Below are 24,851 nucleotides of genomic sequence, written 5' to 3'. Positions count from 1 at the left end.
TCTATCTGTCTATCTATCTATCTATCTATCTATCTATCTATACGATCTGTATCTATCTATCTATCTATCTATCTATCTATCTATCTGTCTGTCGTCTGTGTCTGTCTGTCTGTCTGTCATTCTATCTGTCATGTCTTCATTCCTATCTGTCTGTCTGTCTGTCTGTCATTCTATCTATCTATCTATCTGTCTGTCTGTCTGTCTGTCTGTCTGTCTGTCTGTCTGTCTATTATATCTATACTATCTATTCTGTCTGTCTGTCTGTCAATCTGGTGTCTATCTATCTATCGATCTATCTATCTATCTGTCTGTCTGTTCTGTCTGTCTGTCTTTTGTTCTGTATCTATCTATATGCTGTCTGTCTGTCTGTCTGTCTTTCTTTCTTGTCTCATTCTGTCTGTCACTATCTATCTATCTATCATCCTATTACTATCTATCTATCTATCTATCTATCTATCTATCTATCTGTCTGTCTGTCTGTCTGTCTGTCTGTAATCTATCTATCTATCTATCTATCTATCTATCTATCTATCTATCTATCTATCTATCTATCTATCTATCTATCTGTCTATCTGTCTATCTGTCTATCTGTCTGTCTGTCTGTATCTATCTGTCTGTCTGTCTATCTGTCTATCTGTCTGTCATTTTATCTGTATGTCGTTCTGTCTGTCTGTCGTTTTATCTATCTATCTATCTATCTATCTATCTATCTATCTATCTATCTGTCTTCTGTCTGTTGTCTGTCTGTCTTGTCTGTATCTATCTATTATCTATCTATCTATCTATCTATCTATCATCTATCTATCTATCTATCTATCTATCTATCTATCTGTCTGTCTGTCTGTCTGTTGTCTGTCTGTTGTCTGTCTGTCTGTCTGTCTGTCAGTAATCTGTCTATTCTGTCTTCGTCTGTATCTATCTGTCTGTCTGTCTGTCTGTCTATCTGTTATCTGTTTGGATCTGTCTGTCGTTCGTCTGTCGTTTTAATCTATCTATCTATCTATCTATCTATCTATCTATCTCTATCTCTATCTCTATCTATCTATCTATCTATCTATCTATCTGTCTGTCTGTCTGTCTGTCTGTATGTCTGTCTGTCTGTCTGTCTATCTATCTGTCTGTCTGTCTGTGTATTCTTCTGTCAGTTCTATTGCTCTATCTATCTGTGTATGTCGTCTAGGTAGGCGGCTCACTAAGGTTCGTAACAGATGCTGTATGTGTAGGGTGTTTGTATAAATGTGTGCCGGGCGCTTTGTGCTTCACCTGCTCTCATCTCTCCATAAACAGAGCGACCCCGCGGCTGCAGAGGTCAGTCACACGCGACCTTTAATCCGGGAGTCCACACGGGACAACACCACTGCCTTTCACGGGCCACGGCAAAAAAGCGAGGTCCGCACCATCCTGCTTTCCCTCTCTTTCACTGTCTCTATACCTTACTCCCCTCACACCCCCCCACCTTCTGCCCATTTTTCTGTTTGCTTTGCTCTCTCATTCAGAAGGAGGCATTTCGGTTGTGTTTCCTTTTGTTTGGAGTTTACGCACAGGGAAATTGTCAGTGTTCATGATAAATAATGTCCCCAGTGTTTCATTCAGCACTTTTTCTGCTGGAACACATGTTTGTGACAAATGTTGATGCTGCAGGGAGGCGTTTATCATGAGCAGCACGCAGATGACAGCGGATCAGCTAAAGAGAACCGCATGATGTACAGCGACTCTGTGCCGCGACGGGTCGGGAGCTTCTACAGGGGTCAGTCACCTCACACTTATGCAAATGATGCTTCTGATTATAGAATATTATAGACAGTGTTGGAGGTGACAAGCTACAAGAAATGTGCATGTCATCTGATTGTTATTTGTAAATAAACAATAAAATAATGTTACAATAATACCAAAATTTTTTTTAATTTACTTTTATTTGATTTTATTTTATTTCTGTGTTGCCTTATTTATTTTTTAGCAAATGCAACACCTTTCCATTCCGCATGACGTAGTCACGTACTGTAGGTGCATGCATGATAAAAAAAAAATTTAAATTAATGTGTTATCATAATACTAGTTATTTTGTTACTTTATTTAAATTATAATTAAATTTATTATTTAGTTTTAGTTTATTTCTATTTTGTCTAAATTATTTATTTACAAATGAAATTGAAAACCTGCAACTTAAAACTATTCTTCTTACTGTAGTGCATGCATAATAAATAAACAACAAAGTAATGTTTTATTATGATACCAGCGTTTATTTTGTTTTATTTTATTTCTGTGTTGTCCAATTTGTTTTTAAATGAATGCAATTGAAAAGTTCTCTGTTCCCTGTACTGTAGTCACGTATTGTAGGTTCATGTAGGTTGATACAGTCTCTACACTGCACTGTAGGAGCGATGCAAATCAAACTAAATTGCTCCCATTATAATCAACAAAACTGTCAACACTGCATGAGTCGCAGTATCTACTGCGATACAGTCATTGCATGCAAACTGTGTTGGAAGGACAATCAGAAAACAGCGAAACAAATTCCACTTTGAATAAAAAGCAACAAAGCTGTTGTTGTTCTAGAAGAGAGCGCGTGTGAGAAGTAATGCAAAAGTTTCTTTATTTGGTTGATCTCATTAATATGTTGATATTTTTCTGTTTGGACCAGTGCCGTCTCCCAGACCCGATAACTCGTTTCACGAGAGTTCAGGGGTCACGATGGACAGCAGCCACAACATGCACCAACCCACATATGACCCGTGGTGAGGATGATGCACAGACACACTCTATTGTTGACCTACTGTAAATACTTTCATATGTGCAACTATTATTTGGCTCCACTAAAGTGTCATTTGAATCAAACCTTTTTTTCTCTGATAACATGAAATAGAATAAACAAATCATGAATCATTTATTTTAATAGCCACGATGCAATAAAGGCATTTTTAATTCATTTCTGACACTTGAATGCTTTGACAGACAAGCAGGAAGTGACAAACAGGAAATGCGTCTGAATATTAAATAAAAGGGTTCAAAATTGAAATGTAAATTATTCAATGAAAATAAAAAAATGTAAAACTAAAAATTAAAACATATTTATCATTATTTTTATAATTAATTATAAGCCTTAATTAATATTAAATAGTTTTTAGAGAATTAAAATCTCTCAGGGAGTTAATTCTTGTTAATTAAAGCTAAAACCATTGAAAACATTTTCTTTACTTGAAATAAAATGTTAATTGAAATAAAATATAACTATAAAAGATAAATATAACTTATTTTATTTCAGCTAGTTACCAAGGCAACATTTCTAATTTTCATTATTTTAGCACGAAGAACTAAAATAACTAAAACTTAAATAAAAATGAATAAAAACTATGTAGAAATACTTGAAAAAAAAAAGAGAAACAAATTACTAAAACGTAAACAGAACATTTTAAATATATATATTAAAAATAAAACGATTAATAAAAAACTAAACATATTAATAATATAGTAGAATATGAATGATGACCCTGTCAGATTGTAAGCATGAGTTTTATGAAGTGTGTCTTCTTTGATGAGGACGGGGTCTGAGACACGGGACATGAGCCCTCCAGAGCCCTCCAAAGAGAAGGAGAAACAAGGCTTCTTCAGATCCATCAAGAAGAAGAAGAAGAAGCCACAAACCGTGAGTGTGTGTGTGTGTGTGTTTCATGTCTTCAGTGTGTGTAAGTGGCTAGTGGAGTGTAAACCCAGCCCAGAAACCAGACCCGTCACCCGACTCTACCCTACTGTCACATTTTAATGAACACTTGACATTATGACATTATGTATTACCGTCATTTCATTACAAACACATCTGCAGTTATTTTTCTGTGAAACGCAGAGAGGATTTAAAAAAATTTCATCACTCACTCTATTGTGACTCTATTGTGACTACACCTGTCAGTGTCCAGAAGTCACCAAAAAACCATGAAAGGCCTAAATTATTCTATTCTATTCTATTCTATTCTATTGAAGTTACATGATAGCTTTGTGTAAGGTACAGTACAAGATGTAAGTAGTTATTCGCTGAATATCAAATTCTTTTTAAAAAAACAAAAAGATGGATTCTTCAAGATATGAATCCTTTTATATAGTATTTATAATAATTTTTATAATTTTATAATTAATTATTTAAACCATAATCAATATTAAATTGTTTCTAGAAAGTTAAAATCTCTCTCTCTCTATATATATAGTTGTTGCTTAAAATAAATGTTAACTGAAATCAAATCAAATTTAAAAAAGTATTTCTGCTCATTTTTGTTTAGATTAATTTGAAGTACTAAAATAAAAAAAATAAAAAAAACTGTATATAGACCAAAAAAAGAAAAAAAAATCTATATATATAGTTATAATTTTTCTGGTAGGTTGATGAGTTTGCAGTTTTATTATTGTTAACTAAAACCATAAAAAACACCTTTTAGTTACTTGAAAGACAAAAAATAAAAAAAAAATAACAAAAAACAAAAAAAAATCAAATCCTTTTTTTTTTTAAATATATTTTGAATGTATTTTTTATAATTTTATAAAAATATAAAAACTAATTCAAAATATGAATTAAAATGTAAAAAAAAAAAAAAAAAAAAATGGATTTGTCATGGTATGGAGCCTTGTAAAATGAAAACGATATTTCTAAAAATGTTTTATAATTAATTACACGAAGGGCAGGTTATTGTTGGGTCTGGAGTGGAGTCGGGGCACGGATCTGCTGTCGCTGGACGTTGTGTCTCAGTGTGAGTGTTGTACTCTTGTATTTCAGACAGACGCTGATGAAGAGCGACTTCCAGTCGTGAGGAAAACTCTGTTTCCTCTCTTTCACTCTCAGAGGAGCTTCACACGCAGCTCCTCTGAGAGAGAGCGTCCCCTAGTGGCCACAGCAATGGTACACATGAGTCTCTCACCTACACACACACTGATAAACTTCACTAATCATTTCTGTGGAGTTGGGCTGGGTGCGTGTCTCCTCATTGGTCGTAAGATCTGTGATGTCATCACGTCATTTGAATGGCTCCGCCCATATTTGCATCCTGTGGTTTGCATGTGTAGATTTGAAAGCATTTTTCTATTTTATTCACAACTAAGAGGTTTTAAAGTCCACAGAAACAGATTGAAGTCAATGCAAGAGTTTGAACACACGTTCATGTCATATTACAGCCAATTGTAAGAAATTATATTTTGCTTACAGAAAATTAAACACATTTTCTGTAATGCAAAAAAAAAAAAAAATCCCATTTTCATTTCTGAAATGTAAAAACCAACACTGTATGATTGTAAATGTCACTGTAGTATTTGTGTACTGAATTTAACTTTGCTTTTTATTTACCAAACATAAAATTAAAAAATCATGTCCAATCAAACAAAAAAAAAAAAAAAAAAACATTTTTTTGTGAGATTTACCCATAAAAATATATTATTAAAAATTTCAAACTAATTTCTTCCAGAATCATCTGGAATATAAATAAATTAATAAAGTAATTAAACAAAATATTAATAATAATATGATGTAGTGAAATGTCATTAGTGTTTTACAGTGTTTAATCTGGTTAATAATTATCATCATAAAACGCAATATTAATAACAATATAAAAAGTTATATAAACTTATAGTCATAAAAATGAATAATAATATTAATATATAATAATATTTGAAAAAAAATGATGCTGTGAAAAGACATTAGTGTTTAATTGTTTAATTTGGTTAATCATCATCATCATCATAAAATGTAATAATAATAATATTACAGTTAATATAAACTAATAATCATAAGTTATATTAATATTAATATGAAGTAATATTAAAAATAATGCTATGATGATAAAAAAAAAACTCAGTGTTTTTACTTTGTCTGATCTAGTTAATAATCATCATCATAAAAAGTAACATTAATAATAATGTGAATATTCATATAAAATAATTAAAAAAAAATATATAAAAATATTGTGAAGCCATCAGTGTTTTTGCTGTCTAACCTGGTTAATAATAATAATAATAATAATCATCATAATCATAAAAGTAATGTTAATGATACAAATAATATAAAGTCATATTAAAAGATAATATTATGATTTGAAAAGCCATTAGTATGTTTACTCACTTATCTGGTAAATAATCATCATCATAAAAATAAAATTAATAATAAAAATAAAAATAAAAAGTAAAAATAAATATAAAAAAATAACAAAATTATAATTATTATTATTTAATCTGGTTAATAATCATCATCAATAAAAAACATCATAAAAAATATTAACATTAATAATAATATGAAAATGTATATAAGCTAACAATAATTTAAAATATATATATTAATAATAATTTTTTTTTTTTTTTTTCCTGTGGGGAGAGAATCAATCCGAATATTTATAAAATCCACTTGTGATAGAAAACACACATGATGCTTTATTCCCGCGCTGTTGGTCTGTGAGCCGTGATCTTGTCATGTGGAGGTGATTGACAGCGCTGTGCTGCTTGTGATTGGTCAGGTGCCGAGTGAGGGGCCGGATCAGACGCTGATGCAGAAATCATCTCGCTCGTACACACACCAGAGCAGCAGACATCGCACCCGCAGCCGCGACCGAGAGCGCAGCCGCGACCGAGAGAGAGAGCGAGACCAGGATCAGGAGCGAGAGCGAGACTGGCCCGCAGAGAGAGAGAGAGCTCACCAAACACACTCACAGGTGCATATATCAGCATTCATACATCCGGATGATCAGAAGTACTGTCACTGAGATACTGTGACACCAGAAAAACAGTTTACATAAGAGAAATACATGTTACTATGTGTTCACAAAAATAAAACACACTAGCATTCAGATGTTTGGGGTCGGCGAGATTTTGAAATAAACCTCTTCTGCTCAGCAAGGCTGCATTTATTTGAGTAAAAATACAGTAAAATCTGTAAAAAAAATGTGAAATATTTTTAAAATCTAAAAGAGCTACTTTCTGTGTGAATATATTGTAAAATGTAATTTATTTCTGTGATGTGCAGCTGAATTTTCAGCATCATTACTGCAGTCTTCAGTGTCACATGATCTTCAGAAATCATTCTAATATGATGATTCGCTGCTCAAGAAACATTTCTGATTATTATCAGTGCTGAAAACAATCGTGCTGCACAATATTTTAGTAGAAACTGTGATGAATGTTAATCTCAAAAGAACAGCATTTATTTGAAACAGAAATCTTTTGTAACATCATAAAAGTCTTTAGTGTCACTTTTGATCAGTTTAATGCATTCTTGATTTAAATTTCTTTGAAAAAAAAAAAAAAACTTACTGACTCCAAATGTGTATACATTAGTGTATAAAATATTATGATAATAAAATAAAATATAATTTATGAACATGTCTTAATGTATAACGAGCCTAATTTAAATAGAAAGTAATAGTGATTTTTATTATTATAGGAACATATTACTTTTGAATAGATTTTATAGACAGTGCTGTGACGCATGTGCGATAGAGCTGTTTAAAGAAAAAATATATATTATACTTCACATAATTTAATTATGTTAATTTATTATAACACATTATAATTAAAATTAAAGTACATTTAAGGTTTGAAATAAAACATGGAATTGTTAAAATCATCTCACTTATGGAGGAATAAATAACCTACACAGAAATAATGCATAATAGGGTTTATTAATAGTGCATTTGTGTGGTTACAGCTCAATGTGTTATATAATCAAAAGAGTCCGTTTGGGATTTTTATGAATAATGCATTAAAATGCATAGAAATAAATGATATATAAATTATTAATAAATGTTATATATAAAAAGATTCAGTTTGTATTTTTTTATGAATAATGCACTAAATTATATTTAAATAATGCAAATTATACAAATATTTAAATTATATAAAAATATTCCGTTTTTGATTTTTATAAATTATGCTTAAAATTACATATAAATAAATTGTGTAAAATATAAAATTATTTAAATTATATAAAAATTTAAGTTTTTGATTTTTTTTATAAATTCTGTATTAAATTTCATAAATATAAAAAGCATAAAATATAAAAAAAAAAATTATTATACAAAAAGATTCAGTTTTTGATTTTTACAAATTATGCTTTAAATTACATATAAATAAATTGTGTAAAATAGAAAAAATATTTAAATTATATAAAGAGATTCAATTTTTGATTTTTATAAACTATGCTTTAAATTACATAATATAAATAGTATAAAATATAAAATAAATTTAAATTATACAAAAAGATTCAGTTTTTGATTTTTACAAATTATGCTTTAAATTACATATCAATAAATTGTGTAAAATATCAAATATTTAAATTATATAAAAAGATTCAGTTTTTGATTTTTATAAATTATGCTTTAAATTACATAAATATAAATAGTACAAAATATAAAGAAAATTTAATTTTTTAAAAAGATTCCATTTTTGATTTTTATAAATTATGCTTTAAATTATATAAATAGTATAAAATATTTTTTTAAAATTCTATAAAAAGATTCAGTTTTGGATTTTTATAAACTATGCTTTAAATTACATAAATATAAATAGTATAAAATATAAAGAAAATTAAATTATATATAAAGATTCAGTTTTTGATTTTTATAAAATATGTGTTAAATTACATAAATATAAATAGTATAAAATATAAAGAAAATGAAATTACATAAAAGATTCAGTTTTTGATTTTTATAAATATGTGTTATAAATAGTATAAAATATAAAGAAAATGAAATTACATAAAAAGAGTCAGTTATTGATTTTTATAAAATGTGTTAAATTACATAAAAAAGTAAATTACATAAAAAAGTAAATTATATATAAATTATCTTGAAACTGTGCTGTGGAAATGTCTGATATGTTGTTTTCCGTCAGTACAGAGCAGTTGTTTCTCTCTCTCAGCCTCTGAAGTCTCTGCGGAAGCTTCTTCATCTCACCACCTCCTCGTCCTCCAACCAAACCTCGGCAGAGATCCACTACCCCCTGCCCTCCTCCAAAGGCGGCGGGAGTTTCGTGGAGCCCCGTGGCCTCGGCTCCATGCAGCCCAAGGGTCGTTCAGCTGCGTACGGGGCCCCGGGGCCCTTGGAGTCCGGCTGGCACTCCAGCGCTCTGGGACGTCCCGAGGGAAACCCGTATCCCGACCAGCTGACCTCCAAAACGGGCCCCAACGGCTTCGCTCGCCACTTTCGTTCACGTTTGCCAAACCTGAATGACCTTAAAGAGACGGCGCTGTGAGTGGGACTCACGGCGGCCCCTGATGGGCCTTCTTTCCTTGCGTATTAAAGGTTACGCCTATATGTCTTTATTTTTGCCATTTTCTTTTTTAGTTTTTAATATTTGATAGCACTTCTATGTACTGTAATTACTGTATTTTTTGTTATCAGATAATACAGTTTAAAAGCAGATGATATAGCTCTATGTGAATGGGAATATATAAATGTATGGCTTTAGTTTCTACTCTGGTTGTAGTATATAAATATTATCTGATTCTGCATAGTCACTCTTATATTTGGCTGAAGGTTCTAATGATTCATGTATAGATTACAGTATTGACATTTATTTTATAGTAATAGAATAAGACTATGGTATATACAGTATAGACATTACAACTTTGTCTTTGAGTATTTTTTGTTTACAATTCAGTGAATATCAGTAGATATTAAGATTAATAGTTACATTAACGGTAAGAATGCGTGATTTTATGCGCGTGTGCTTCCCAGATAGTGCACGTATGTTGCTTTAAATGTCATATTTATGCATAAATTAATTCTTGAATGTTGTGGATGTTATTCTAACACATAACAGGGACGACAAACACTAGCAAACAATTACGATTTTGAGAGAAGCCTCTTCTGCTCACCGAAGCTGCATTTATTTGATTAAAAATGCAGTAAAAACGTTAAAATTGTGAAATATGTTTACAATTTAAAATCATAGTTTTCTATGTGAATATCTATTAAACTGTAATTTATTTCTGTGATGCACAGCTGTATTTTCAGCATCATTACTGCAGTCTTCAGTGTCTTCAGAAATCATTCTAATATGATGATTTGCTGTTCAAGAAACATTTCTGATTATTATCAGTGTTGAAAACAGTTGTACTGCTTAAGAAAAAAAAAATATATATATATATATATATATATAGTGTTTTATTCAGCAAGGATGCATTTTATTTTGCAAGTGATAGTAAAAACATTTATAATTTTACAAATGTCATCAAAGAATCCTGAAACAAAGAAATTAATTGAGTACCGTTAATAATTAATAATAACTGAGCAGTAAATCTAGTATAATTAGAATGATTTCTGAAGATCATGTGACACTGAAGACTGAAGTAATGATGCTGGAAATTCAACTTTGATCACAGAAATAAATTAAATTGTACAATATATTTACATAGAAAATAGTTACTTTAAATTATAAAATTATTTTACAATTTTACTGCATTTTTTAAAATCAAATAAATGCAGGCTTGGTGAGCAGAAGAGACGTTAAAATCATAATTATTCCCAACATCTGACCCATAGTGTACTGCAGATGATAAAAGGTCTAAATATGACATAATAAAGCATACGTGTGCTATCTGGGTTTGGTGTGGGTCTTTTGTTAGTCTTTACAAATCACAGCCAGTGTAATTTAAGCCTTTTAAATGACAATTGAAGCAAAAACATCAACCAAATCCGACCAAATCATATGAAATGGTGTGGCGCCACCTGCTGGCCATTGAGATCCTCTGCAAAAAAAGAAAAAAAAAGAAAGTCAGAGTATACTGTATGATGCCTTTTTTATTTTTAAAGCAAGATTACTTTTTACTATATCTTATCAGTCTTTGATTCCCTCAGGTATAAACTGCAAATACAGTTTTACATGCAATATCTGGATATCAGATGTCGAAGCTCTGTAGATGGTTTCATGTGTCTGTTTAGGGAAATAGAGCCAGTGTGTGTATACACGAGGAGGAGAAATAATAAGAATAATAATTTATTAATTTTATGCAATATGTAATTTCGCATTCGCCAGATAATCTTCTAAATAAAGCTCGAGGTTCCTGGAGGCGTTTTTGTTTCCTCTCAGCTTGTTTTTACACGTTTGCGCTTTAATGATTCATATGTCAGTCGGGTACACGAGATGTCAGACGCCAGGATTTCCTGCTCGATTACACATCAGCGATACCAGTCTCATTTTAGTTTCAGGGAATTATCCTCAAGTCATCTCGATTATTGAGAATATTGTTCATAAACTTGTCAATTAGCAGCTAATGCATAACCCAGTCCTTGTGTCTGAAATGTATTCATCAGTCTCTACTACTGCCACACGTTTGATTTGGCAGGAATAACATGATGGATGGTGTTGAGATGCTATGAGCTCATTTAAATAACCATGAGACTGTCTGTTTTTTGTTTTTGTTTTTTAAATCATAAATAAATAAAATTCAAACCAAATCAAATGTGAACTGTGCTTTAGCGGTGCACTTGAAAATGTCTTAAAAACCTGTTTTTAATTGTAAAACAATGCACACTATAGAGAAATGCTAGCATTGCATAGAACTGTTTATGTTTTGCTAGTAAACATTAGGGATGTAACGATTAACCGCGAGCCGGTTGAAAATCGATTTAAATATGTGACAATTCAAATCGGTTGAGATGCTAAACAAATCCGATTCAGTTAGTGGTAGTAGATTACATGAATGTATGTCTGAGGGGAACTTACCGTCTTTAGAAAAGTTTAGATGGTATTTTTTTCTTTTCATGTTGTCTCTGTTTAAAGCATATTAAAGTTCATAAGTGCAGCGCTGCTTTGTTTACAGCAGAAACCAAGGAAACTCTTTAAGCTCCACCTGCTGCAGTGTTCTTAAGTGCTTTGTTTACAGCGGTAACCAAGGAAACGCTTTAAGCACCACCTGCTGCAGTGTTCATAAGTGCTTTGTTTACAGCGGTAACCCAAGGAAACGCTTTAAGCGCCACCTGCTGCAGTGTTCATAAGTTTTGTAAACAACGGTAACCAAGGAAACGCTTTAAGCTCCACCTGCCGCAGTGTTCATAAGTGCTTTGTTACAGCAGAAACCAAGGAAACGCTTTAAGCACCCACCTGCTGCAGTGTTCATAAGTGCTTTGTTTACAGCAGAAACCAAGGAAACGCTTTAAGCTCCACCTGCTGCAGTGTTCATAAGTGCTTTGTTTACAGCAGAAACCAAGGAAACGCTTTAAGCTCGCCACCTGCTGCAGGTTTCATAAGTGCTTTGTTTACAGCGGTAACCAAGGAAACGCTTTAAGCCCCACCTGCTGCAGTGTTCATAAGTGCTTTGTTTACAGCGGTAACCAAGGAAACGCTTTAAGCCCCACCTGCTGCAGTGTTCATCAGTGTTTGTTTACAGCGGGTAACCAAGGAAACGTCTCTAAGCCCCACCCCACCTGCTGCAGTGTTCATAATGTTTGTGTTTACAGCGGTAACCAAGGAAACGCTCTAAGCCCCACTTGCTGCAGTGTTCATAAGTGTTTGTTTACAGCGGTAACCAAGGAAACGCTTTAAGCTCCACCTGCTGCAGTGTTCATAAGTGTTTGTTTACAGCGGTAACCAAGGAAACGCTCTAAGCCCCACTTGCTGCAAGTGTTCATAAGTGTTTGTTTATAGCGGTAACCAAGGAAACGCTTTAAGCTCCACCTGCTGCAGTATTCATAAGTGTTTGTTTACAGCGGTAACCAAGGAAACGCTTTAAGCCCCACCTGCTGCAGTGTTCATAACTGTTTGTTTACAGTGGTAACCAAGGAAACACTCTAAGCCCCACTTGCTGCAGTGTTCATAAGTGTTTGTTTACAGCGGTAACCAAGGAAACGCTTTAAGCGCCACCTGCTGCAGTGTTCATAAGTGTTTGTTTACAGCGGTAACCAAGGAAACGCTTTAAGCCCCACCTGCTGCAGTGTTCATAAGTGTTTGTTTACAGCGGTAACCAAGGAAACGCTCTAAGCTCCACCTGCTGCAGTGTTCATAAGTGTTTGTTTACAGCGGTAACCAAGGAAACGCTTTAAGCTCCAGCTGCTGGCAGAGAGTGAATCTGCGTCTCGTTCAGCTCGTCTGCTGTTTCTGTTTCATGCAGATATTTTTAACTGAAGTCAAATCTTTCTGTTTTTGCTTCAAAATTGCAAAATTATACAATCTAATTTAGATTAAAAGCTGCTCATGTTGAATGTATGCAGCATCTTTGTTTGGATCATGATTTAAATGCAGCGGTTGCCTCTCATTTTAAATGGAAAGAGCACAGACAAAGCCTTTTTTTGTTTATATAAAGTGATTTATTTTATTTGTGTTACTTATTTGATTTGGGGCTTGTTTTAAATTTCAATTTAGTTTTATTTACATTTAAATTATATTTAAATTTTGACATTTAACAGACGCTTTTATCCAAAGCGACTTACAAATGAGGACAATAAAAGCAATCAAAACCAACAAAAGATCAAGTGCTATATTAGTATATTATTATAGTGTTATATTTCAATTTCACAAAGAAATGTACAGCATTTTGTCCAAGCAATAATTAAAGGACACATTTAATTCATAATATGTCTTACTCTTTTCACATGGTATAGAGACAAACATCAGGTTTTTTTTTAAGATTTTACTCAAATCACCTTTTATTTATTCAGGCTTTTACCTTATGGTTGAAGCACAAGCTTTGATTTCAGGCTGATTTGGTGCTGATCATTTTAGCTAGAAGGTTTTTCTGAGACACTTACTCCAACCCCTTGACTGTTCAGTCAGGCTTTATTTGGGGTCCATGAGGAAAACCAACCCATGTGCTCTGCCTTCACTGATCCGGACTCAAACCCCATGGTTTGTGGTGGGAACTCTCTGGTTGGAAATGAGGAGCATGGAAACCATCAGGACGTGCCCACCATCTCAAGAACAGCATGCTAAATCTGATTTACACAAGCAGGACCAACATCCACCAGTTCCTGGAGCTCAAACTGAAAAACTGTCAACAGGAATTGATATATCATCATGTATTGATATGGAGTTAGCATGAACCTGGATCCCTTGACAAAAACCCAGTAGGATTTTTCCATCGGCTTTAGGATTATTGCAGAAAATAAGCTCTGTGACCAATACAAGTTTATGATTCTTACACATTTTGTCCATCGTGATAATCTTCACAACTGAAGCTAAAAAGCTGAAAAAGCTAAACGTAGGCTATTAACGCACTGCACCAGGGTCACATGACTTCAACATCACCACCATTAAGCTTCTGAAAATTTAGACACTTGTTAGCAAACACCTATTTCAAGACAAATAAAAGCTTTTTAAGGGGTATTACAGATATATTTCATGTTGTAGAATAAAACGTGAAAATATCTTAAGCTTATTTCAGAGGCATTTAACCAAAAATCTATTTTAAAACCCACTGACTTTAAGATAGTGCTAAGATGCAATTTTGCAATTGGCTTACAAATTCAATTAAAACAACAAAATGAACACAAATGCATGCTTTGAATGTCATTTTATTTCTATTTTATGAGTCTTTTCCAGGCTTCTCATTGTCTCCTACAGACAGTCCTCTAGTTCTCTTATTCCGTGTCTTTTAATAATTTGATCATAATGCTGCTCTGTCAAACTGAGGTCAGAGAGCGGTGTTTTAACTGATGCATAATGGATGATCGTCACTCATGTAATGGCTCTAAAGCCTCTTGGCTTCGTGCCCTGAATCAGTAAGCATGCTCTTCTGAAGGGACCGAGAGATGCTCTCGTCTCTAATCTTCCCAGTGACAGTTAACTCTGCCGTTCACTGCATGACCTTGCATGTTTTTGCCACTCAACACCTACACAGGCCAGACAACACTGTTTATGCATGTAAACACACACAGACATGCATGTTTATCTACTGCTCTGCAAGCATGTGGTCCTGTTGTTCCTGAATGAATCAGTCTTTTTGAAAGAATCGATTGAATAAATAACTTCGACTCACTTATGTAGACAGTGGCTTGTCGCCACCTACTGGTAATTTCAGTTTTACCATCATTCAAATTTTTCTATCATTTTATATTTCTATACTCCAGTTTTGTATTTAAAACATTAATCTCATAACCTTATACAAATTGTAAGTGCAGTGTAAATGCATGTACAAGTGCTAGAAATATAAAAAATAAAATTAGTTAAAAAATAAAATTTAATTAGGCCTATACTTGGCTAAAGTGGCTAAAACCATGTAGCCAATGTAACACACACACACACACACACACACACACACACACACACACACACACACACACACACACACACACACACACACACATATATATATTATAAAGTTTTGGGATCAGTAAGATTTGTAATGTTTTTCAAAGAAGTACAGTATCTTCTGCTCATCATGGCTACATTTTTTTGATCAGAAATACAGATATACAGAAAAAACAGCAGTATTGTGAAATATTATTGCAATTGAAAATAATGGTTTTCTATTTTAATATCCTTTTAACTGTAATTTATTTCTGTGATCAAAACTGTATTTTCAGCATCATTACTCAAGTCTTCAGTGTCACATGATCTTCAGAAATAATTTTTAAATGCTGATTTTTTTTTATAAATATTGGAAACAGTTTTTCTGCTTAATTATATTTTTTGAATCTGTGATACTTTTTTCAGTATTTTTTGATGAATAAAAACTGATAATAAAGACTTACACTGTTCGAAAAGATTTCTATGGCTTCTCGGAGCTCAGGAAACTTCATTACTGAAGTAGACACTTTTGTGTTTCTCTTGAAATCTACAATTGCTTAAACCATGTGTGTTTGTTTTCACTTAATTGAACAATAAAACAATAGACTTACTTGAGGGTAGAGCCATATTTCAACTATATGACTATGTATTAATAATTGGCCTTTTATAGTTATAGCCTATAATTCTCAAACCTTAACACACTCTGAAAAATGGTAACTTAAATTATATAAACTGTTTATTTTATTATAAATTAATTTTAATTGAAGTCAAAATATTATTTTATTTGATCACTGGATCAAGTTTAATTTAGTCATCCGTACCGACAAAATTATATATGTTTCAGTATATGTTATTATATATTTTAATGCATTAAATCAGTAGAAAAATAAGTGTAGTAATTGCAGTTTACAGTGAAGATCAGTTCTTCTAAACGAAAGCATTGCTTTTACTAAAAAAAACGAAAAAAAAAAAAAAACTAGAAAGAAAGAAAGAAGGAACAAGAACAAAGATTGTGTGTGTGTGTGTGTTAAAATTAATAATGCATGTGCCTAATTTGGGAAATAATTTGGTGAACAAATATACGCAAGCTATTGGTTTATTATGAAAACTATGATTTATCATCACAGTGTCACTGTGATTGGACCTCTGGTTTGTGTGAACCTCTTAATTAAGGAAATAAGATTAAATTAAGACTGAAAAGTTTCACCTGTGCTGAGATGAGCTGAGACTATAAATTGTGTTCAGACGCTCGTGAGGCATTACTTCAGACTGTGACTGCGAGGAGAACAGCAGCGAGCATGAAAACTTCATCTGACAGGAACCGGAAGTCCCTGAAGAAGTCCAGGAGCACAGGCTGGACACGCAAACAGAGCACCAAGGCATATTCTGCTTACATCTACAAGATTGAGAAGGTGTGTGTTCATGTAAAACTATGCCTGATTGATTGATTTTCTCCTTACTTCACGCAACAGAGTTGCATTTATTTGCGTGTTTAAGTGTCACTTAACTTTTTTTCTTATTTAAGGAGCTGTCTGTTGACGTGGTTGACGACGCCTCTTTGATGCGGCACCTGTCCGGTGCGCACGCGCAGGTGTGCGCCGAGGCCGCGCGACTCTCCAAGTTCAACCGGCGGCGCGTCATCACGCAGCGAGAGCTCCACGCCGCCGCCGTGCGCGCGCTCCGGGACCGAAGCTCCTGACAGCTGGAGATTTAAATGCTGCGCTTTTAGACGTGTAAACAATTAATAAAGAGCTTTCGTTTTTAAAAACGCTGTCTTTACGCCATGAGTTTTTGTTTGGTATTATTGCAGCGTAATTTAAAACGCGCTGAGGCTCGTAAATGTATGTGTACCGTCTCCAAAGTTTTTACGCCACTCGTTACATGTAACTGGATTTAATGGACTTAATTTAATTACAAAATATAAGTGTAATCAGTTACTGAGAAGAAAATGTGTAATTAAGGCGAGACAGTGCAGGTGAATAGGGTAAAAATAGTTATCACCTTACTTGCCAAGTTGATTGATTACATTGATAATTGCGAACTTTTTTGTATTACAAGTTTTCTAAAATTTTACATTTAAATATGCAAGCGAGGTATTTAATGAAATGTGCGCTAATTTGCATACGTTTCTAATACAAAAATCTGAACACTGGATGAAGTCAGTTTAAAAATTGACAGTCAAATGTTTTTACAGAAGGATTTCTGGGTATCTCTTTTTGCCACTCCATAATTCAGAAAATACTTTGAACAGCTAGAAAACAATATTTTCACCATTTTTGGGGGAATAAGATGTTGTATATAACCAAGAAAATTATATATGAACAAATCCCTCTGTAAAAGCCTTCAGAATATAGACGGGAATAAATATGTAAAGTTCTGTCTGTGTAAGTGCCACAGAAGTGGAGATTTATGGCTCAGAGTTTGAGAAAAAACTCATTTTGAGAAAACGGCCTTTAAAAATATGTGTTGTAATTGAAATCTATTGACACAAATAGATAAAGTGCTATTAAAGAAACACTTAACAGTGTCTTTTGGATGTTTTCTTTCCATAAGTCTGAAAAAACACTTTATGAAAAGCCCAAAATCTAAATATTGACAGGTGCATGAAAAAACAGTTTTTGCCTGCAGTGTCTCCCCTTAAGTTGGTTATGAAAATGTTAACGATTACATAGAGGGTTACATCTGAATTTTTCACACCCACATACAGATTTAATTGACTTTTCATAAATTGCAGCGCCTGCTGTAAACTGAGAGTCTCAGGAGTTTAATACACCCAATAGGACATGTGCTTATCCAATAACAATTTTATTTCCTACTTGGGTTTGTGTATATACTTTATTCGAAGATTTTTTTTATTTTATATATATATATATATATATATATATATATATACCCACAAAGGATTGTTGCCAGTGCTTCTTGTCACAGTAGTGCAAAGAATTGATTTAAAATTGCATTTTCTTTTAAATATGCATTTAATCTCAGAACGATAGTCTAAGTAATTAGAGCTGCTAAAGTCTGATTCTGTGGTGGATGTGCTTTAAAATTCAGTTATTATCTTCGAGTGATGGACTTTGGAAGTCTGACAGTAGCTAATGAGTATTACATTACTTTAAAGTAGCTAATTAAAATAGTTACACTATTACATTTTAAATAGGATAACTTGTAATCTGTAACCCATTACATTTCCAAAGTAACCTTCCTAACACTGATCGTGAATGCGTTTTAGCCTGCTGTACCTTTCCTTAAACGTAAAGAGAACTGGCTATTAATAACAGTCTAATGTTTAGCCGCTGTACTGTGTGTGTTGAGAGTAGCCTACTTTTTATTGTAGACAACTCATCCTATTTTAACATTTAGAAATAAAGGGGTTTTGTTCATAGGCTGGGAGACCATAAAAAATGTCAACTTTGCTTTGGAACTGTAGTCAGAAGTGTGAAACTGTTTACGGACACGATTTTATTTTATATATATATATATATATATATATATATATATATATATAATTATATATATATATATATATATTATATATATTAGTTTAATAGCAGTACAATATAATGTAATGCATGTACATTTTAATTACTTACAATAAAATTAAAAAAATTTAACTTGTGAGAAGGGTCCATATCGACTCTTGTCACTGGGTGGCGCTGTAACCAAGCTTCTTGTTTATGCTCAAATTATTTTGTCCAACAGATATTGCAATTAATAAATCGCATGCGTTTCTAACATCTGAAACGCACGTGACACCTTGCTCCGAACTGACATTTCAGAAAGAGCTTTATTGTAGAATTGAAGCTTCCAGTGCGCACATACAAATACAACACGACACAATTAAAAATGCAATTTAAAAATTAAATACATATATATATACTATATATATATATTATATATATATATAGCATATATATATATATATATATATGATAGTATATATATATAAAATCAGCATATTTATGTCAATAATTTAGTTTCGAAAACATCAGTATGATAAACAATTGCTAGTGAAAACCTTTCTGTAATTGACTTAAAACTTCATTGTATATATTTAGTACATTGTGTTAATAAAATACATAATTATATGATTGCGGTGTTGTTTATCGCAAAAGCAATTAGGCCTTAATTAGCCGAATGTTTTTTTATCAGATACAGAAAGAACAAACGCGTTTAAACGTGACACTGAATGTGATCCTTTAATGTTTATTCCTTTTAATCACTCTTCCAGCAACACCGACTCTAGCTGTGACTGGCGCACGTATCATCCAATCAACTGCCTGCGATCCTGAGTGGGCGGGACTAACAGTCTTCTTTCCACCAATGAAAACTCTCCGAGCGACCAATGAGTAACAGGCCGTCAGCTGACTCTGTTTAGCGTCTATTGTACACAAGACTGGAGCTGAGACAGACGCGGATCACTGTGAATACAGACTCATGTCAATCTATCTGTCTTTTACAAACTGACCTCTTCACAAAGGTACGTGTTGCGCGGTTTCATCGTTTCTGTTCCGGAAAAGGTTGCAGACGCCCCGCGTGACTCAGAAGTGTAAACAGCAGTGCATTGGAGATCACACGCTTATTAGTTTAGGCAAATGCGTTAATTACCTTTGCGATCAAATGATTAAAACGCTAAATCTCTTCTGAAGTTTTGTGCATCATGATGGTGTTATCTCAATCAGTGAAACCCAACCCTGTGCAAATGAACTGACACTGAAAACTGACGCTTAAGTTCAACAAATTAATTCTGATCTACATCATTATATTATTCGTGCGACACATGCATTTTTACAGTATAATAATGATGATAACAACAATAATAATGATTATCTATATATCATTATATTATGCGTATGACACGCACTTTTACAGTATATAAATATTATTAATACTACAACAATAATGATGTTGATAATTTATATGAATAAATTTATTAAAAATAAAAATAATAATTTTGTGCTATTATATAAACATTAAAATGGGGATATAGATACACACACACACACACACACACACACACACACACACACACACACACACACACACACACAGATGCATTGAGGTTTTTTTTTTTATCATGATTTGTATTTTTTCCATTTTCATTTAGTTTGAAAGTTTAGTCATTTTAATGTGTTTTTGTCATTGTATTATTTTGGGTTATTTGTTAAGTATAGCCTAGTTTTATTGCTTTTTTATTTTTATTTTTAGTTAGGTTATTGTAGTAGTTAAACTAGATGAAAATTATTTAAACAATATTTTATTTCAGTTATTTTAACTTTTTTCAAGTAATTTTGTGCCTTATTTGTACTTATTTTATTTAATTTTTTTTTAGATTTGCCAGATGCATTGATGTGTATATATAATATTTATTTCTGTCAACATTTATTACATTATTTTTTAACATTTATTAATATTTTTATTATCTGTTACCATTTATTCTTTATGGTTTTCATTTCATGTATGCAATTATATAAATATTATATAGTGCAAATAGAAAACTGTGAAAAATAAATAATTGTATCTTTTACATGTTTTTTTGTTAAATTCAGAATAGATATGCCTGATGCATTGAGTTTATTGTCATGATTTGATGCAATATTATTTAGCATGATTCTGTGGCACTGAACACGTTAGATCCCGAGGGTCTTTGATTATATAAATCACATTTACCAGGCTTTTATTTATCATAGGCCATCATGCATGGAAAGAATGTGTCTGATCTCATTCCTGTTCTCGGTTCATCTCTCTTCCCGCTGTCCTCAGATGCAGTTCATGCTGTTGTTCAGCAGACAGGGGAAGCTCCGTCTGCAGAAATGGTACGTTCCTCTGTCCGATAAGGAGAAGAAGAAGATCACGCGGGAGCTGGTTCAGACCGTTCTGGCCCGTAAGCCCAAGATGTGCAGCTTCCTGGAGTGGAGGGACCTGAAAATCGTGTATAAAAGGTCAGTGGAGCGGCTGGAGCTCATCGGCTGCTTTGAGGTTTGGCTTTGTTTACCATCAAACTGATGAAAAACATGCAACTTTAACTTGTTTTTGAGCGATTAAGTGATTGAGAGACCCGTCATCTGTCCTGCAAAGCAATGCATTCAACAGGCTTTTCATTTCCATTGAGACAAATGTTGAAGTAGTTACTGTACCTCCACCATCTCTTTCTTGACAATGTCTTCTTTGCGGTGTCCTGTTTTCTCTGATTTGGGAATGTTTTTTTTTATTATTGTGTGTAACTTCTTAGAAAGAGGTCGATGAATTAACATCTTGGCTACTGATTTATCCAACGTCTTTAATTATTAGCTAAAGTTTGGCTTCAGCTGAAGTTGAGCTCCTTGTCGCTTGATTGCTGTTAGAATAATTTCAGTATAAAAGTCAACATGAAATGGCATTGGCACATCATGTACTTCTGTAATTTGACTTATTTCAGAGTAAAACATGTAGTACTTGATTTTGATTTAAAAAAACAACAACATAGTGATGAGTCGTGAGTTGTTATTATTCTAAACTAGAATCATAAAAAAATCACTTGAAGTAAAAACAAACATTAACTGGAATAAAATGTGTATATATATATATAGAGAGCATTTCTAATTTTCATTTAGTTTATATTGAAGCACTAAAGCAACTAAAAAACTTAAACTAAAAGCTAGAGTGTAATAAAAAGAAAATTTGAAAATAATTATGAAGATGACAAAAATAATGCAAAGAAATGAAGGTTTTTGCAATCTGGACCTTCAACCCGTTGGTCGCCATTGAAGTCCATTATATGGAGAAAAATCCTGGAATGATTTCCTCAGAAACCTTCATTTCTTTGTGACTGGAGACAGAAAGACATGAACATCTTGGATGACTTTGGAGAGAGTAAACGATCAGGAGTTTTTATTCTGGAAGTGAACTTAATCCTTTAAGTAATTAATCTGTGGACTAGAAGCTGCATTAGTGGAGAAACAACAGCAGCATGTTCAGCGTAAGACTGAAAGGATGCGAACATAAGCAGCACCTCAAGTGACAGAAACACACACAATCAGGGTTTTTACCATCTGTTTGCATTAGTTTATCAGTATTCTGGATGGTTTCTGTGGTGTTGCAGGTCAATGCATGCACTAAACTTTAATAGTTCAGTGTTTCGTGACATTATTGTGTGTGTGTGTGTGTGTGTGTGTGTCAGCTTCTGAGAGCAAGCGGAATATAAATCTGAACATTGGCGTAATTGATTTAGCACTGTGTGATGTTGTTTTATAGCGCCACTGAAATGAGCAGCGGGTTGTTAGCGTGCCGTTATTATTTGCATGATGTATTTGTATGAGTATGATGAGTGAATGTAAAGTGTGAAGGGCTTTGTTCTCTTCTTTATTTCATCAGGAGTCGAGTCATGATTCTCCTGAACACTGCAGGAATACACAATCACACATCAGTGCCTTTGTGTTGTTTTTGCACAATTTAATTATAAAGAATACAGGTCAACACGAACCCAAAGGCGGCTTCTTAGAAGAAAACGTTTAGCTTTTTTTAGAATTGAAAAAGAAAAATGTTTGCTTTATGAATCAGTTTAACTGTAGAGAATGTCCTTGTACTGTATATACAGATAAACACGCATTAATCAGTCATTCTTAATTTATAAAAAATATAGTAAACAAACTGTGTTGCAGTAAAGTAAATAATTTTTTTGTTAATGTTTACTCTATTTGCTTTTTTAATTTAATGTAATTTAATTACATTTATTCACACCTTTCAGACTCATTTTTCATTTTTTTTTACGTTATTTTATTTTTTGTTACTTGTTCACTTGATTCACATATTTGTATTGTATTTTAATTTATTACATTTACTCCATTTGCATGATTTGTTTTAACTATTAATTCAGTTTGCACATTTTATCTTTTCATTTATTTGCATATTTTTATTTTTTACTCATGCACTCCATTTGCATGGTTTTTATAACGTTCACTCCATTTGCATATTTTTTATTTTTAATTTAATGTAATTTAATTACATTTACTCCACTTGCATATTTTTATTTCATTTTCATATTTTACGTTATTTGTTTTTTTGTTACTTGTTCACTTGATTTGCATATTTGTATTTTAATTTATTGCATTTACTCCATTTGCATTTTTTTGTTTTAATTATTCAGTTTGCACATTTTATCTTTTCATTTATTTGCATGGTTTTATTTTTTACTTATGCACTCCATTTGCATGTTTTTTTTTAAAGTTGTCTTATTTTTGTTACTTGTTCACTTTCATATTTTTCTTTTACTGTATTCCTTTTTTTTTTTTTTATACTTATGCTCTCCATTTGCACAATTTATTTTATCTCATTGTATTCAGTTCCCCATCTGCATATTTTTTTAATTTTATTTTTTGTTACTTGCTCATTGTTGCTTGTTCACTTGATTAGCATTTTTTTATTTTATTGGTTGTTCACTCCATTTGCATATTATTAAATTTAATTATATTTTAATACTTGTGCACTCTTTGTATTTTTTTATTTTTATTTTCTTATGAATAGCACATTTTGCACTGTTTTGAGGCTGCAGACACTTCAGCAGTACAGATGTAATGCCAGTAAAACACACTAAACTCACACTGCAGCAGAAAGAGAGTCTAGACGGATGAACAGACTGTGGGTTGTAATAATGAACGTGACCTTGTGTCTGCAGCAGTTCCTCTGGTTCTTCAGGCTTTGGTTCTGTTCCAGATCGATTCCCTCACAGCTCACCTCGTCTGACCTCTGACCCCGGCTTACAGTCTGTCTCTGGCAGCTCTGTTCAAACTAAACATTAGCATTGCTAAGCAGCAGTGAGGAGGACGTGTGTGTGTGTGTGTGTGTGTGTGTTTGGATGAAACGCCTTATTCTGATGCATATTGTACAATATTACCAGAGCAGATTTTCCATCCTGGCTGGCTTGTGCAGTTTGTGACATCAGTGTGTACAGGTTTATATATTAGTTTGTGTGGAAACACAGTTGTTTACATGTTACCAGTGATGGCTTGTGAGGAAGAACTAGATGTACACTAGTTTTGATAAACATTTATGAGGATTGTGGCTGTGTCTCTTTGAAAGAATCAAATCTTTTGAGGCACTTCGAGTCAAGAAACTTGCTTAACTATTACTTGTTAAATCCATTTGCAAATTTTTATTTTATTTTTATTATCTCCATTTGTTTATTTTTATTTCAGTCACCCAGTTTAATTTTATTACATTCACTCTGTTTGTTTTCATATTTTTTTATTGTATTTTATTGTATGCACTCCATTTGAATGTTTTTTTAATTTATTGTTATTACTTGTTAACTACATTAACATAATTATCATTTTTTATATTGTATTTTCATACTTGTTCACTCAATTTTTAAAATTTTATTACATTAATTTAATTAGCATTTTTTTTATTGTATTTTCATACTTGTTCACTCAGTTTGAATATTTTTATTTTATTTTATCACATTTACACCCTTTGCATATTTTGTATTTTATTTTATCACTTGTTTATTTGCAATTTTATTACATTCACACCATTTGCATTTTCATTTTTATTGTATTTCATTGCTTGTACATTCTATTTGAATATTTTTTGTTACAATCACTTCATATGCATATTTTTATTTTATCACTTGTTCACTCGATTGGCATATTTTAAATCACTCCATTAATTTTAATCACTCCATTTGCATG

The 24,851-nt window shown here is 32.5% G+C and overlaps 5 protein-coding genes across 14 annotated transcripts in view; 4 read left to right on the top strand and 1 right to left on the bottom strand.

Moving 5' to 3' along the window:
- Positions 1 to 9,947, top strand: part of LOC109085536 (cyclin-dependent kinase-like 5) — a 61,643-nt gene extending 51,696 nt beyond the window's left edge. For 2 of the 4 annotated variants that reach the window (XM_042713822.1, XM_042713823.1), the window contains 7 exons: positions 1,288 to 1,389; positions 1,642 to 1,747; positions 2,642 to 2,735; positions 3,538 to 3,643; positions 4,760 to 4,882; positions 6,483 to 6,677; positions 8,881 to 9,947. In XM_042713822.1, the coding sequence (XP_042569756.1) occupies positions 1,288 to 1,389; positions 1,642 to 1,747; positions 2,642 to 2,735; positions 3,538 to 3,643; positions 4,760 to 4,882; positions 6,483 to 6,677; positions 8,881 to 9,213 (1,059 nt within the window). In that variant the 3' untranslated portion in view covers positions 9,214 to 9,947. The remainder of the gene's footprint in view (positions 1 to 1,287; positions 1,390 to 1,641; positions 1,748 to 2,641; positions 2,736 to 3,537; positions 3,644 to 4,759; positions 4,883 to 6,482; positions 6,678 to 8,880) is intronic. The other 2 variants (XM_042713824.1, XM_042713825.1) reach the window with 2 other exon arrangements.
- Positions 1 to 24,851, bottom strand: part of LOC109085971 (protein phosphatase methylesterase 1-like) — a 576,397-nt gene that overhangs the window by 140,608 nt on the left and 410,938 nt on the right. The window lies entirely within an intron of this gene.
- The window catches only part of rnf150b (ring finger protein 150b), a 581,444-nt gene that overhangs the window by 152,864 nt on the left and 403,729 nt on the right, over positions 1 to 24,851 (top strand). The gene's annotated exons all lie outside the window — the stretch shown is intronic.
- On the top strand, positions 16,438 to 16,954 carry LOC109075910 (histone H2B.1, sperm-like). Its single transcript, XM_019091747.2, has 2 exons — positions 16,438 to 16,598; positions 16,712 to 16,954. Exons 1-2 carry the CDS (start codon positions 16,485 to 16,487, stop codon positions 16,883 to 16,885), a joined length of 288 nt encoding a protein of 95 aa, XP_018947292.1. The 5' UTR covers positions 16,438 to 16,484; the 3' UTR covers positions 16,886 to 16,954.
- The window catches only part of LOC109060489 (AP-1 complex subunit sigma-2), a 28,378-nt gene continuing 23,048 nt past the window's right edge, over positions 19,522 to 24,851 (top strand). For all 7 annotated transcript variants that reach the window (XM_042713930.1, XM_042713929.1, XM_042713931.1 and 4 more), the window contains exons 1-2: positions 19,522 to 19,663; positions 20,947 to 21,125. In XM_042713930.1, coding sequence (XP_042569864.1) covers positions 20,947 to 21,125 — 179 coding nt within the window. In that variant the 5' untranslated portion in view covers positions 19,522 to 19,663. The remainder of the gene's footprint in view (positions 19,664 to 20,946; positions 21,126 to 24,851) is intronic.

The sequence above is a fragment of the Cyprinus carpio genome, chromosome A23, assembly GCF_018340385.1.
Source record: "Cyprinus carpio isolate SPL01 chromosome A23, ASM1834038v1, whole genome shotgun sequence".
NCBI classification, from domain to species: Eukaryota; Metazoa; Chordata; class Actinopteri; order Cypriniformes; family Cyprinidae; genus Cyprinus; species Cyprinus carpio.
This window is presented reverse-complemented; position numbering and strand designations above follow the sequence as displayed.

Coding starts and splice junctions, on each gene's coding strand:
- LOC109075910 (XM_019091747.2), top strand. CDS start 16,485: ATGAAAACTTCATCTGACAGGAACCGGAAGTCCCTGAAGAAGTCCAGG. Junction 16,599..16,711: donor ACATCTACAAGATTGAGAAG/GTGTGTGTTCAT, acceptor TTCTTATTTAAG/GAGCTGTCTGTTGACGTGGT.